Below are 14,739 nucleotides of genomic sequence, written 5' to 3' on the forward strand. Positions count from 1 at the left end.
AACAACATGGGTTTGAACTGTGCTGGTCCACGTATACAGCGATTTTTTTTTTCAATAAATACAGTATAATACTGTAAATGTATTTTCTCTTTCTTACAGTTTTCTTAATAACATTTCTTTTCTCTAGGTTACTTTATTATACAAATACAGCATACAATACATACAACATACAAAATACTTGTTAATTTACTGCTTATGTTATCGGTTAAGGCTTCCAGTCAGCAGTAGGCTGTTAGTAGTTGAGTTTTGGTGGAGTCAAAAATTATACTTGCATTTCCAACTGTGCAGGGGTCAGCATCCCTATTGTTGTTCAAGGGTCGTGTGTGTATGTATTTTAATCCAGTATTGTTAGGTTTCATTTGGAGAGTTAATTTGGTTACTCAGCCAGCTATATTATTGGAAGCCCAAGTCCAAGAATAATTTTTTTTTTTTAAAAAGAAACATACCAGAGTTTATTCATCCACAAATAAGTATTTACTTTTCAGAGGAGTCAATGTAGGAGATTACAAGTTTCTGCCATTGCTCAAGATATATTTGGAACTCTTTTTTTGGAATTGGTTTCAGAGCTAGTAGCATATTCTTTTAAATATCTTTATTGGCTACATTTTTCATCCTTTAAAAATGAAACTTGGGCTTACCAAAGGATCCAGCAGTCAAACTCCTAGGTATTTACCCAAATAAATTGAAAACTCTGTTAATGCAAAAACCTGTGCATAAATGTTTATAACTGCTTTATTCATGATCACTGAAAACCAGAAATACCAAGGTAAAATTCAACAAGAGAATGGATAAACTGTGGTATATCCACATTGTGGGATACTGTTCAGTAACAAGAGGAATGAGCTTTATTGATTCTGGCAAAAACATGGTTGGATCTTAAATGCATTTTGCTAAGTAAAAGAAGCCCACCGCAAAAGGCTACATATTCTATGATTTTATTCATATGACATTCTGAAAAAGAACTAGGGACAGAATATCAGTGGTTACCAGGAGTTGGTGGAGGGGAGAGCAGTTGACTACAAAGGAGGTACCACAGGGGAATTTATAAGGTGATGTCTTTGATACTTGTTTCTATGTCTGAAATATTTTATTATAAAAACAAAAGATGGAAGGAAAAAATGAATAAGCTTAAAAAAACTAATAATGAAGTCCCATCCTCTTCTCTTTAGCTTCCCTACTGTTCTTACCTACTCTTGTTATTTTTAAACTGTACATATGCCCTTTACTTCACTGTATATATGATGTAGCTCATAATAAGCACATTTTAAAAGGGAAAATATGCAAAAGGAAAGTTGGATGTGGTTAAGGTAAGGAGAACATCTCCTGACTAAAGTTACTTTATAACTTGATATTTCCTTCTTGGTGACCTGTAAACATTGGTAGCTCCTCGACCACATATACCATATCAGACTATAATGGTGGAGATGGGCAATTAGAACATTTTCGTTTTTTTTTTTTCAAGATTTTAAAAATTTATACATATATAGAGAGAGCATGCGTACATGCCTGTAAGCAGGGGGAGGGGCAGAGGAAGAGGGTGAGAGAGAGAATCTCAAGCTGACTCCACCTGAGCCTGATGTGGCTCGATCTCACCACTCTGAGATCATGACCTGAGCTGAAGTCAAGAGGTAGACGCTGAACTGACTGAGCCACCCAGGTGCCCCTGAACACTTTCATCATATATAGCAAAAGATGAAAGAGATTTTGCCAGTGATTGGAGGCTTCCATCCACCCATTCTTCAGAGTACATTTGCTCATATTTAAAATAAATGAATGAATTATTCCACCAAAGAATTATTTTAAGAAATCTGAAAGTAAATAGTAACTTCTCTTTTAGTATTCCCCTTTCTATGGTTTTTAATTCAAGATTTTTTTAAAAAAAAAACCCAAACATTGTAAAAGTTTTAGGGATCAAATTTTGGATTTTTAAAAACACATTTCATTTCTAAAAGAGAAGCAGCTTAACACTAAGCAGTATTTTCCTGGATATGAATGATATTTTTGAAGACTTACCAGTTTTTAATTGTCCATTGTTTCCTAAACTGTATTTTTAATTTCATTTGTTCTCTCCTAGGGAATGAAGGATGGCAGCACGCCGTGCGTTAAAAGCTGTTTTGGTGGATCTCAATGGCACGCTTCACATTGAAGATGCAGCTGTGCCAGGCGCCCAGGAAGCTCTTAAAAGGCAAGCTATTCTCTCGGTTCAGCTGACAAATATGTTTGTAAGTGCCATTTTACCAAGGCAGATCATTAGCTAAATGGATGGCCTTAAGAAGGCATTTCACCAGCTTACCATATATACAGGAACTGCCTTGGGTTTAGCTAGAAGATGTATGCAAAGTAATATCCTGCAAACACTGTTTTCTAAACCTTTATTAGGTTTGGCCTTTTGATCTAGTCTTTTTTGTTCTTTGTGTGTGTATCTTTAAGTCAGTATTGTAAATTTGGGAATGAAAACTTAAGATTCTAAAGTATGGAATAAATAGCATTGGAAAATCACAAATGAATCCTGGAATCACAAAATGAAACGCACACATACACAAAGGCATAGTTCTGCTTGCTCCCCCTTCACCCAGAATCTAACATTGAGTGTGCAACTGCTTGAGTAAAATTTAGCGAGAGACTTGAAATTTTATATTTGTTTCTGTCAACTAAATTTAGTGCTTTTGAAGGTTAGAGACTATCTTATATTTCTTTCTTCCTTTTTTTTTTTAATTTGAAATACAACTTTATTCTGATTCTAAATGAAAAGGAATGGGAATGACAATGACAGATGAGATTTCACCACTGGATATTGTGATGGGATTATAGCAGTCTCATATCTGAAACTCAGGAGGGGAACAGTTGCATTCCAAAACAGCTACATATGCAGGTCCAAAAAACGAAGGTACTTTTTAGACAACCACATTCCAAAGCCCATTCATTTCCTTCAGCATCCCAAAGATGAAGCACTTGTTCTGCTCAGCTAGATCATAAAGTGGCAGGCACGCTGCACCACCAACATCACAGGACAGTTGCCTCTAGAACTAGACTTCTGATGCTGGGCTCCAGCTACACTTTCTCTGGGGTCATCGTCCTCATCCGCGAGAGCGGGTATCTGAGCAGCCTCTAGATCGTCTTCTGCTCTGCTGCCAGAGCTGGCTCCATGACAGCCCCTGGTGGGGCAGGAGCAGGCATGGCGACACACCCCAAGTGAGGGTCTCCCCTTAGTGTTCTAGCAAGCCACAGGAAGGGCTTTTCAAAGCTCTAGTTACTTTTGGCAGAAATGTCATAGTACTGAAGGTTCTTCTTTTGGTGGAAAACGATAGATTTTGCCTTACTTGTCCTGTCCTCAGGGTCCACTTTGTTGCCACACAACACAGTGAGGATGTTTTCACACACTTGTACCAGCTCTCTATGCCAGTTAGGCACATTCTTGTAAGTAACCCTTGACATGACATCAGCCATGGCACACTGCGCTTGGATGTCATAGCCATCTCTCAGCCCACCAGATTTCTCCTGACCAGCCATATCCCATACATTGAACCTAATAGGTCCTCTGTTGGTGTGGAACATGAAGGGATGGACCTCAACACCCAAGGTGGCTACATACTTCTCAAATTCACCAGTCCGATGACGTTTCACAAACATAGTTTTTCCAGTACTACCATCACCAGCCACAAAAGTTTGAACTGGAGTTGGGGTTCTCCTTGGGCAGACAACGTGCTGGTGCTTCCAGAAGCATCTCTGGCCATCTGACTGAGCTCTTCTATTTCTGATGTATCAACTACAACACTTAACACAAGTCAACATACAAATTGGGGATATGGGAAAAGTCTGTCAAAGTGAACCGAGTGTGAGTGTTTGCCTCTGAGTTTTGAAGAAAATACTCATCAATATGACAGAACTATTAATGTTACTAAGTACTTTCGTCCTAAAATAATTTAGGGAAATTTTCAAAAACCAGCAATACTGAGCATGTGGTGCTTCTCATTTTCCCACCTTAAAATATTCATAGTATAACGTTATTCAGCAAATGTAGTGATCAGTGTCACAGGGCTAGGTATTAGAGCAAAAGATTGACACAGACTTTGTAGTCTCAAGGAGCTTATTTGCCATTTGGGGAATCAATAAACATGAAGAGGCTTGTATATCTGGTAGGCTTCAGTTGGAATCTATCAGTTTCGTTAGAGTTACGATATTCGTTATAGGTGGACAACATGTTTAAAGCCAAAAGAAAATCCGTTGCAGGGTTGGACTTTCTCTTGACACGGTTTCTCTCCTAGGTAGGCTTTCTAGGGAAAAGGATGCCTGTTGTTCAGTCTATTCTCCTATTAGATAAGAGCTTATACTGCTTTAACAATGAGCTTTCTACTCTGGGTCAAAAGAAAAATCTTTTTATTTCTGGTGAACAGTGGACGACATCTCTGAGTTGCTCAGTAAACTGTGAGCCTGCCAGTCTGGAGGGAACAGGACTCTACACACTCTTCTCTTACTGTCGCTCAGGGCTTTCCGTCCCAAAGAAATCACTGTACTCTGTCACTGCTGGTTTGGGTTTCTATGGAAACAAAAGAGACTAAGGGAAGTTGAAGGACAAGTCAAAAGAAAAGTTTTTTTTTAAATGCTCATTAAAAGTAATGTGGTAATTTCCGTGCTTGTACTTGTTCATTTTTAATTATGTTGATGGTAGTTATGTTGAAGTAATCAGTTTCTTTTGAGAGATAAATCACCAAATTTAATGTGTTTTTCAGAAAAGCTATCACACAGAAATTATACAGATAATCATGATGACAGTGAACCATTTAATCATGCAAATGTGTTTAATGTTCTTTGGGTGAATACTTAAAAATATTTTTTCTGATTTATTTGCTTGCTTATTTTAAATCGTGGTTAGTGCTGTTATGTTTTGCATCCATTCGAGACAGGCATAAAATAAAAAGCAACAGGGTATTGATATAAAATTTTAAATTGCGGTTAAATTGAGATTATTTGTAGATTTTGGATTAAAATACTGGAGGTCTAAGAAAATAATTTCCATTTTTAAAGAAAGCTAGACTATCATGAATTCTCTCTCTGGTACCTGATTGCCAGTTTAGGTTCCAGAAGCAGCTCACGGAATCAAAACAATCCTGTATGTGGATAGTTCAGGGGGAAAACACATTTCAGTCTGTACAACTGGAATGTTTCTTTGAGCATTCCAGATAGTTTCTGTTTATTAACCTAGTAACAGGTGAGGGTTTAGCCAGTCTCTCATTGACTGCGAAGAAGGAGTAAATTCCTGAAGTGTCCTCTGTTCTCTTAATGTAGATCAGAAGCTGTACCAGCACATAGATCCAAGTTCCCATCTGGGCTCTGCTGCCACCCAGCTGTGCAGAGCTGAGCAGTCGCTTAACTCCTCCTGGCTTCTGTTGTCCCATCTTTAAGTGAAGGTTGCACTAGTAGATAATCTCTAAGATAACTTTCTCTCTCATAATCTGTGAGTACAGTGGTTTAATAAGCTTTGTTTTTTTTTTTCACTTCTTTACTAAAACCCTGTGGTAAAATTTAGTTATAGAAGGCCCTCAGAAAGATAGACATACATAGCTTTTACAATTAGACATTGCAGCCTTTGGAGTTGAAGCGGTCCGCAGGGTGTGGATGATTGGTAAAAATCTGGGTAGGTTACAAAAAAAAAAAAAGCTTAATGGCCATAAAAACATTTACTTGGTGACTTACTCTTCATTTTCTGACCTCTGGCAAGTGCTAGCAAATTAGGTTTTATGGGGCTAGAGTGTAAAAGCTGCGTATTGACATCTGAATTTGACTTTCCCAGGTTACGCGGTGCTTCTGTAATAGTTAGGTTTGTGACCAATACTACCAAAGAGAGCAAGCAAGACCTACTGGATAGGTTGAAAAAATTGGAGTTTGATATCTCTGAAGATGAAATATTCACTTCGCTGACTGCAGCCAGAAATTTAGTAGAGCAGAAACAGGTTCGACCCATGCTGCTAGTGGATGATCGGGCGCTCCCTGATTTCAAAGGTAGGGGACATTTGGAAATATACAGAAATTGGTTCTTCATATTCGCTTATAAATCATTCTTAAAACTGGACGTTTTGTCAGATTTCCTCTTATTATTATTGAAATGGTCAACAGATAGTTTTAATCTAAATTTATGTTTCTCAAACCTGTTTTGACTATACTCCACAATATGCACACATAATATAGTAACCCAGTAGATATATACTTGTGTTTATGTGTGTTAAACAATACTTACTCTTACTGTATGAGAGGTACTCTGTTTTCTATCTGGTTTATTTTATTGTTTGTTTGAATTTGATCCTGCTTAGAGCCCTCCACATTAGCTTCACATCTGCTCATGGATCATGGCCCACAGTTTGAAAAAAACAGGCCAAAATCACTTTGTGTATTATAATCCTCAATCCAGGAGCCACTGTATTAATTTGGTTAAATGAGATATGTTGGAATCTTACATTTTATTTCAGTTTTTGTTAATAGAATTAATCTGATCCCACTTATAAATGATTGATTATGAGCAGTTTATATTTATGATGGGCTTGGCTTTCGAGGCTGATGAATAAATCTTAATAATATTGTGAAAAAAAACAGATACCATTCTGTATCGTGTGAAGTTTTTGCAATGACCATAAAATACTTCTAATCAAAATAAAATAAAACTGTTTTTTCTTTGGAAAAATAAACAGACTCTGGGAAAATATCCTGTTTTTATGAAGCTTTGCCACATTACTTCTTTTTATAAATGACAGAGTGAAATGACACAATATAGAAAAATAGGTATAAATACCTCATTATAAAACCGTAGGATGGCTTTACAAATAATGATTAGGGAAATTCAGCGTGAATATATTGTTAGGCAGAACCTCAAAACTTGTCCTATCAGGAAGTAGAACAGTGTATCAAGCAGAATTATTATTTGTAAGAAACAGAAGCCAACTTCAGCTGAATTAAACAGAAAATACATTTATTAAAAGGATCTGAATGCTGACAGGAATATAAAATGGTACACCTCGTAGGGAGAGGAATTTGGCAATAGCTAGCAAAATTGCATGTGAAGCAGAACTGCCACTTGTAGGAACCTATCCCTAAGAGATAGTTACAAAAATACACAATGGCATGCGATCAAAGTTGTTCATTATGGCCTTATTTGAAATAACAAAAGATTGGAAACAACCCGAATGTTCATTGGAAGGGACTGATTGTTTAAACTGTGATATGTCCACAGAATGGAATGCCTTGTAGCTGAAAAATAAGTAAGGGCAAATTCTATCTCCTGATAAGGAGTGGTCTTCATAGGGTTTATTAAGTGAAAAAGGAGGGTGTAGAAAACCTTACATACTTTCTGTGTAAGAAAATGAGAGAGAAATGGATATGCGTTTGTCTTATATTTGTGAAAGGAAGCTAAAGAAGAATAAAGGGGGAACTAGGAAAAGTGGTTATCTAAAGGGGGGGAAGGAAGAAAGGGATTAGGAGACAAGACTTCTCCACAAGTACCTTGTTTATAGCGTTGCCTTTGGAACCATGTAAATATTTTGCATATTTAAAACGCAATTAAAAAGTAAAAACCAAGCCAGTCCCTGAAAACCAAAATCAAATTGAAACAAATAAATTTAATTCTCTATCAAGTTGGTGACGTATCCACTCAGAGAAGAGTTACTTCAAGTGACTTTAAAATACAGTATTTTGATGGTTCGTTCATAGTGGGATAAATTCTAAGGATAAAAGCACTGCAAAGGGATGACACGATACTCGTGTGGAAAACCCAAAAGATTCCACCCCAAAATTGCTAGAACTCATACAGGAATTCAGCAAAGTGGCAGGATATAAAATCAATGCACAGAAGTCAGTGGCATTTCTGTACACTAACAATGAGACAGAAGAAAGAGAAATCAAGGAGTCGATCCCATTTACAATTGCACCCAAAACCATAAGATACCTAGGAATAAATCTAACCAAAGAGGCAAAGGATCTGTACTCTGAAAACTATAGAACACTCATATAAGAAATTGAGGAAGACACAAAGAAATGGAAAAACGTTCCATGCTCATGGATTGAAAGAATAATTATTGTTAAAATGTCTATGCTACCTGGAGCAGTCTACACATTCAGTGCAATCCCTATCAAAATACTATCAACTTTTTTCATAGAGCTGGAACAAATAATCCTAAAATTTGTGTGGAACCAGAAAAGGCCCCGAATAACCAAAGGAATGTTGAAAAAGCAAAGCAAAGCTGGTGGCATCACAATTCCGGACTTCAAGCTCTATTCCAAAGCAGTAGTTACCAGGACAGTATGGTACTGGCACAAAAACAGACACAGAGATCAGTGGAACAGAATAGAGAACCCAGAAATGGACCCTCACCTCTATGGTCAACTAACCTTCGACAAAGCAGGAAAGAATATCCAATGGAAAAAAGACAATCTCTTCAACAAACGGTGTTGGGAAAATTGGACAGCTACATTCAGAAGAATGAAGCTGGACCATTTTCCTATACCATACCCAAAAATAGCCTCAAAATGGATGAAAGACCTAAATGTGAGACAGGAATCTATCAAAATCCTAGAGGAGAACACAGGCAGCAAGCTCTGAGATCTTGGTCACAGCAACTTCTTCCTAGAAACATCGCCAAAGGCAAGGGAAACAAAGGCAAAAATGAACTGTTGGGACATCGTCAACATAAAAAGCTTTTGCACAACAAAGGAAACAGTTTACAAAACCAAAAGACAGCCGACAGAATGGGAGAATATGTTTGCAAAGGACGTATCAAATAAAGGGCTAGTATCCAAAATCTATAAAGAACTTATCAAACTCAATACCCAAAAAACAAAGAATCCAATAAAAAATGGACAGAAGACATGAGCAGACATTTCTGCAAAGAAGACATCCAAATGGCCAACAGACACATGAGAAAATGCTCGACATCACTCGGCATCAGGGAAATAGAAATCAAAACCATGATGAGATACCACCTCACACCAATCAGAATGGCTAAAATTAACAAGTCAGGAAGCGACAGATGTTGGCAGGGATGCGGAGAAAGGGGAACCCTCCTGCACTGTTGGTGGGAATGCAAGCTGGTGCAGCCACTCTAGAAAACAGTATGGAGGTTCCTCAAAAAGTTGAAAATAGAGCTACCCTATGACTCAGCAATTGCACTACTGGGTATTTACTCCAAAGATACAAATGTAATGATCCGAAGGGGCACCTGCACCCCAATGTTTATAGCAGCAATGTCCACAACAGCCATACTATGGAAAGAGCCCAGATGTCCATCAGCAGATGAATGGATAAGTAAGATGTGTATATATATATACAATGGAATACTACTCAGCCATCAGAAAATGAAATCTTGCCATTTGCAACAATGTGGATGGAACTAGAGGATATTATGCTAAGCGTTATAAGTCAGTCAGAGAAAGACACTTATCATATGATCTCACTGATATGTGGAATTTAAGAAACCAAACAGAGGATCATAGGGGAAGAGAGGAAAAAACAAAACAAGACGAAACCAGAGAGGGAGACAAACCATGGGAGACTCTTAATCATAGGAAACAAACTGAGGGTTGCTGGAGGGGAGGGGAGTAGGGTGATGGGGTAACTGGGTGATAGACGTTAAGGAGGGCATGTGATATAATGAGCACTGGGTATTATAAGACTGATGAATCACAGACCTGTACCTCTGAAACCAATAATATATTATATGTTGATTTTAAAAAACTGTCAAGAAATCTTAAACTACATTCAGTAGTCTTAGTGTTATTAGTAATGTAGTAATTAGTTATTATTTTTAAATTGTAGATATAGGATAAAGCAAAGTAGTAATTACGCTAGTATTGGTAGTACCCACGATTTTATGTGTAAATGCAAAGAGATACGAATATAAAAATCAAAAAAACCATGTATTACTAATTTTGAATTAGATCATTATCAACTCCCTTGTTCTCTTTTAAAAAATACATATTATCTAGATCTTCCACTGCAAAGGCCTAGAAGCAGTGACAACCAATGCTCAATGGTGGCACACTACCATTTCTGAACTACTCAGTACTTGTGGCTACTAGGAAGGAGGAAATTGGAAATCTGGGTATCTGCTCTGTTTCTTCCCCTCACATTTTGATGGAATCTATGATGAGGATGCTTCAAGGCAGGCAGTGAGAGAGGCAAATAGGAATTGGTATATAGAAAATCCGCAGAACCTTTAATTGGACCTTTAATAACTGTGATGGTGAATATACTTGTTTGGTTGTCATATCTGAAGTTCTGTTACCAGATACCAAAGCCTTAAAATATGCTTTAATGACAATAATATTTGTGGAACTGAAAGTGGATTAGGCATTAAGTAGAAAACTGTAGACTCTACAGTGCATTCCTTATTTATCATGAATGTGTTAACCTCAGCTGTGTCAATTAGAAAGTCTAATTTCCCTTGCCTCTTAGACTTTTAGGCCCTCATCAGTTGCTATTGATCTGAGAGCTCATAGAGGATTCACGGCTGTTCTTGTTGATTGTAATCAGTAAAGCTTTTAAAAGTTAGAATTTGTCACTTGTTGGAGAACATCAAGTTGCAAGTTTCCGTTGAGATCTTCTAGTTACTAAGTAGTTGTAACACCATGCAAAAGGAATATGCAGAAATACTAGAAAAATTAAAAAAAAAAAAACTATTTTCTTTAAGTATTGCTTATACCGCCAAAGTACATTGGACAGAATAATCTCTTAAATTTCAGATTATGGCTACAGCAAAAATTTGTATTTGATTGACTAAAGAAAGCTATTTTATTATAAAATGTATTATTACTGCTAATTACATTTTTCAACAATTAACATATTTTTTCCATTCCCAGGAATACAAACAAGTGATCCAAATGCTGTGGTCATAGGATTGGCACCAGAACATTTTCATTATCAAATTCTGAATCAAGCATTCCGGTAAGTCTTTAGCTATTTGTTTTTCTTCTGATCATATGCTCCTCTCTTCCCTTCCTGAGTCTCTGTCATGAAAGGTTATAGATATACTTTACTTTTTGGCCACCCAAATTGTACATGAGGATAGATGTCTTCAAGATCAACATTAAATCATATTTATTACTGTCTTGCTTAGTTTTTAAAAAATAATCAATATGTTAAAATGTGATGATCATTGGGGTTTTTCTTGTTTACAGAATCAATATCCTGGGGCAGAAATTCATAATAAAATTGCAACTCCGAAGTTAGCAATTTTGTAATGGAGCCCAAGTCCATCTGCTTGGTGGGCAGAAAAGCCAATCACTGAGACACCAGGTTTGCACCAAGGAAAGAGTTTATTCGAGAGGCAGCCAAAGGAAGAGACTGGAGGACAAGCTTCCGATCTGCCTTCTCAAAGGGGGAGAAAACAAGTGTTTTATAATCAGAGGGGTTGAGATTACATACATATTGATGAAAAGGGTAGGGAAACTATATGACTATTCATGAGAAAACATGGAGCGTGATCATTCAGCAAACATAGATGTAACATCCCATGTTCACTTTGTGGTGGAGATTTAACACCAGAATGAGGCAAAATTCAGCCCCTGATGTCAGAAGTTTATCTTGGGACAAAGAGGCTATGGGCATGGTCTGAGAGCTGGTATAAACTGAATGGGGTCTTGGGCTCGTTATCTCAGGGAAGGAATGCCGGGCTTTGCTTGTTCGTAGGCTGGAACCATATCAGATGACCTTGAGTCCAGGCTCTTGTAGAGACAGCTAGTGGATATGTTGGTGGGGTCTGAAAAGAGGTAATAGCTGATGAGGGAGCAACAGTTCTCTGAAAAGCAAGCTTTAAACTTTTTTGCTCGTTTTAACGTCATTAATCCTGTGGAGCATAGTTTCAGTTTTATCTTTTATTATCATCCCTGTGATTCTTCACTGACTATGCTATTCTCTGAAGGAAGGTGTATCATCCTGATTAACGCTCCAAAAACAATACATGTGATTTCTTCCTCCAGTGATAATCTAGGGTATAGAGAAAAGTTGACACATTTGACCACACTTTCAAAGAAATTATTTGATAAGTGATAATGGTAGTCTGAACTGGGCTGGTAGCCGTAGGGATGAAGAAGCAGATTCAGGTAGTGTTGACATGACTTGATGGATGGTTGGGTTTAGGGAGTAAGGAAGACCAGTGAGTCAAGGCGGATGTCCACATTTCTAACCTGAGCACGTGTGACAGAGAGCACTCCCTGTTTGGGGTTCAGGAGGTGATAAGTTTAGGTTGGGGCTGTTTGGCCTTTGGGGTATCTAACTGGAGATGTTCTAATGGCTGCTGGTAGAAATGTGGGGAAATACAACCGAAAATTTCTAAATCTTCATTTGTGTGTCCATTTTAGTTACATGAACTTTTCACTGGCTGCTTCAAAGGGAAGACAGCATCCTGGTTCTCACACTTAAGATAAATTGGATCAGAATTTACCCGCAAATATGCTCTAGAGTGAGATTGATTTTTTTCCCTTGGATTTTTCATTTTTCATAGATTTTTCATTTTTCATCTTTTACTTCTTGTCACACCATTAAACCAGCATAATTTGCCTTTCAATTTATGACAAGTTATGTAGTTCTAAATATTGCATCAATATTGCATATTGAACTTGTTTAAAAAAATTTTTTAACGGCTTGGTAAATTTTTGGTGCTTAGTTACAAAGAATGCCATAAAAACATCATCTTCTTACCAGTTCGAAGATCTACAAGAATGATTCTAATGTATACTTGATGTAGAATTCATTTCTTGATGAAGATGTCCAAAAATCAGAATGTTTGTAGGAAACTTCAAAACTCACTACAGGGTTCACACATCTGGGCACATTATTTGCTGTTGATCTTGGAAATATTTGTGGCCAAAAATAGCACTTTGGGAACAGCCTCCTTTTTTTCTTTGTATGAACATTTATTTTAGATCCTTGGTTAATGGAAACTATGGCTACGTAATGCACTTTTATTTGTGACTCCCTTATTAGTCAGTGTGGTAGTCAAGCCTTTGTTTAAAAGGAACAAACTCACTTTTTATAGTTGTTCAGTATCCATTTACTGTATTTCCTGAAGAGCTATTGCTGTGCCATATTGCTTGAAGATATACTTCGGGGTATATGGTATTAAAATTCCTTTTGCTTCACCTACTTCAGTTATCCTACTTTAGCTTCTTGGGTTGGGGGTTGGGGGATGGGTTATCTAACTGCTCCTTAAGTAAGGTTTACCACTATGCCAAAATCAGTTTTTATGTGAAATGGAGAACCTGCTATGATTTCTTACTTCTGAACTTAACCCACTACCTTTTATCCATTTCTCTAACCACAGAATTCAAGGAGAGGGTGTTGACTGATTTTAGCTGGTAATTTGGGAAGGACATATTTAATAGGAAGTTGGGAGGTCTCTGTCTTAGATGAACACTAGACCCAGGGTAATAAAAATGTATGTTGACATAATACTGACTTTGTAATTGCTCGGATGCTGTCTAATTAGTACACTTCCCTAACCATATTGATTTTTTTAAACACTACATTTTAAAGCATTACAGTGCACTTATAGGTCAACTCTAATTTCACAAATGCACTTAACAGCTGGGTGGAGAATTAACAAGGATTTTAGGTCTTGCCCTTCTTTGCATATTGATGTCTCCACAGAGACTATGCCTTCCAACCAATGACTACAGCTGTTTGGATTATGTGTGTCAAATATAGACATCTCAAATGAACCACTGATGAGTTAAATTACTATTCAGGTTGATAATGAGAATAAGCATTGGATTTTAAACCCCGTTGCATAGCTGCCTTGAATAACAGCTTCGGGGGCATATTGCCCTCAGGCAAACACATCAACCTTCCACATTACACTGCCCCTTATTTACTGTGTTTTGAATGGGTAGCCCTCCCCCCACGCACACACACACAAATGCATAGTACAGTCTGTCTACAAATGTGTCTTAAATGTCTGAATGAAGTTGAGAAACCTGAATTTAAAGAATTGATTTTGGGGAAGGATAAGAACCAGCTATAGGGAACAGACATGATTTGGATTTGGATTCTAGAAGACATCCAAATCCTAAGAGCCATGGGTAGCTTTTCCCCTTTTATCTAATACTAAAAGATACAAAGAGTAATATCAACCAGCTTAAGAAATACAAATTATCAGCACATTTGATATCCCCTGCATATCCTTCCCCTATTTTATCGCCCAAGACCCCAAAGTAATCATGGTTACGATTCTGTGTTTATCATTGTCATATATTTCTTTATACTTATCACTTATGGTAGGTATCCCTAAACAATATGTAGTATTATTTCATGTGTTTTATACTTTATCAGTTTGCTTTATCCCCTGGTAGTATTGTTTGATTCACCACCACGAATATCCATAGCTCCAGCTGATTCATTTTCACAGCTGTAGTACTTGCTTGTAGCAAGGTCTGTTTTCATCTGCTGACCTGAGTTAGAAACCCAAAGCTTGAGCATTTTAATAATGGACCAATTATAATTAAGTTTGCTGATCTCTATTAGGAGAAAGGCTGCTGGGCAAACAGATCACTTAATAACTTAACTTGAACTTAGTCACAAGACTAAAAAAAAAATCAGCGCAAAAGTAGTATGTCTTCATTGTGGAAAAGTTTAAATGCTCAAAAAGGAAAAGAATTAACAAAATTACCTGTAATCCTGCTGTTAGAGCACCAGTTTCCATGCTAGCACATAAATACCAGATAAAAATGAGAATGTATATATACTATGTGGTCACTTGG

General features: G+C 37.2%; 1 protein-coding gene and 1 pseudogene across 1 annotated transcript in view; one reads left to right on the top strand and one right to left on the bottom strand.

Moving 5' to 3' along the window:
- The window catches only part of HDHD2 (haloacid dehalogenase like hydrolase domain containing 2), a 35,090-nt gene that overhangs the window by 5,535 nt on the left and 14,816 nt on the right, over positions 1–14,739 (top strand). Inside the window, exons 2-4 of the mRNA XM_044920926.1 lie at positions 2,075–2,185; positions 5,792–6,000; positions 10,843–10,927. Coding sequence (XP_044776861.1) covers positions 2,085–2,185; positions 5,792–6,000; positions 10,843–10,927 — 395 coding nt within the window. The 5' untranslated portion in view covers positions 2,075–2,084. The remainder of the gene's footprint in view (positions 1–2,074; positions 2,186–5,791; positions 6,001–10,842; positions 10,928–14,739) is intronic.
- Positions 2,966–5,324, bottom strand: LOC110576921 (annotated as a pseudogene).

The sequence above is a fragment of the Neomonachus schauinslandi genome, chromosome 14 (genome assembly GCF_002201575.2).
Source record: "Neomonachus schauinslandi chromosome 14, ASM220157v2, whole genome shotgun sequence".
Classification (NCBI taxonomy): Eukaryota; Metazoa; Chordata; class Mammalia; order Carnivora; family Phocidae; genus Neomonachus; species Neomonachus schauinslandi.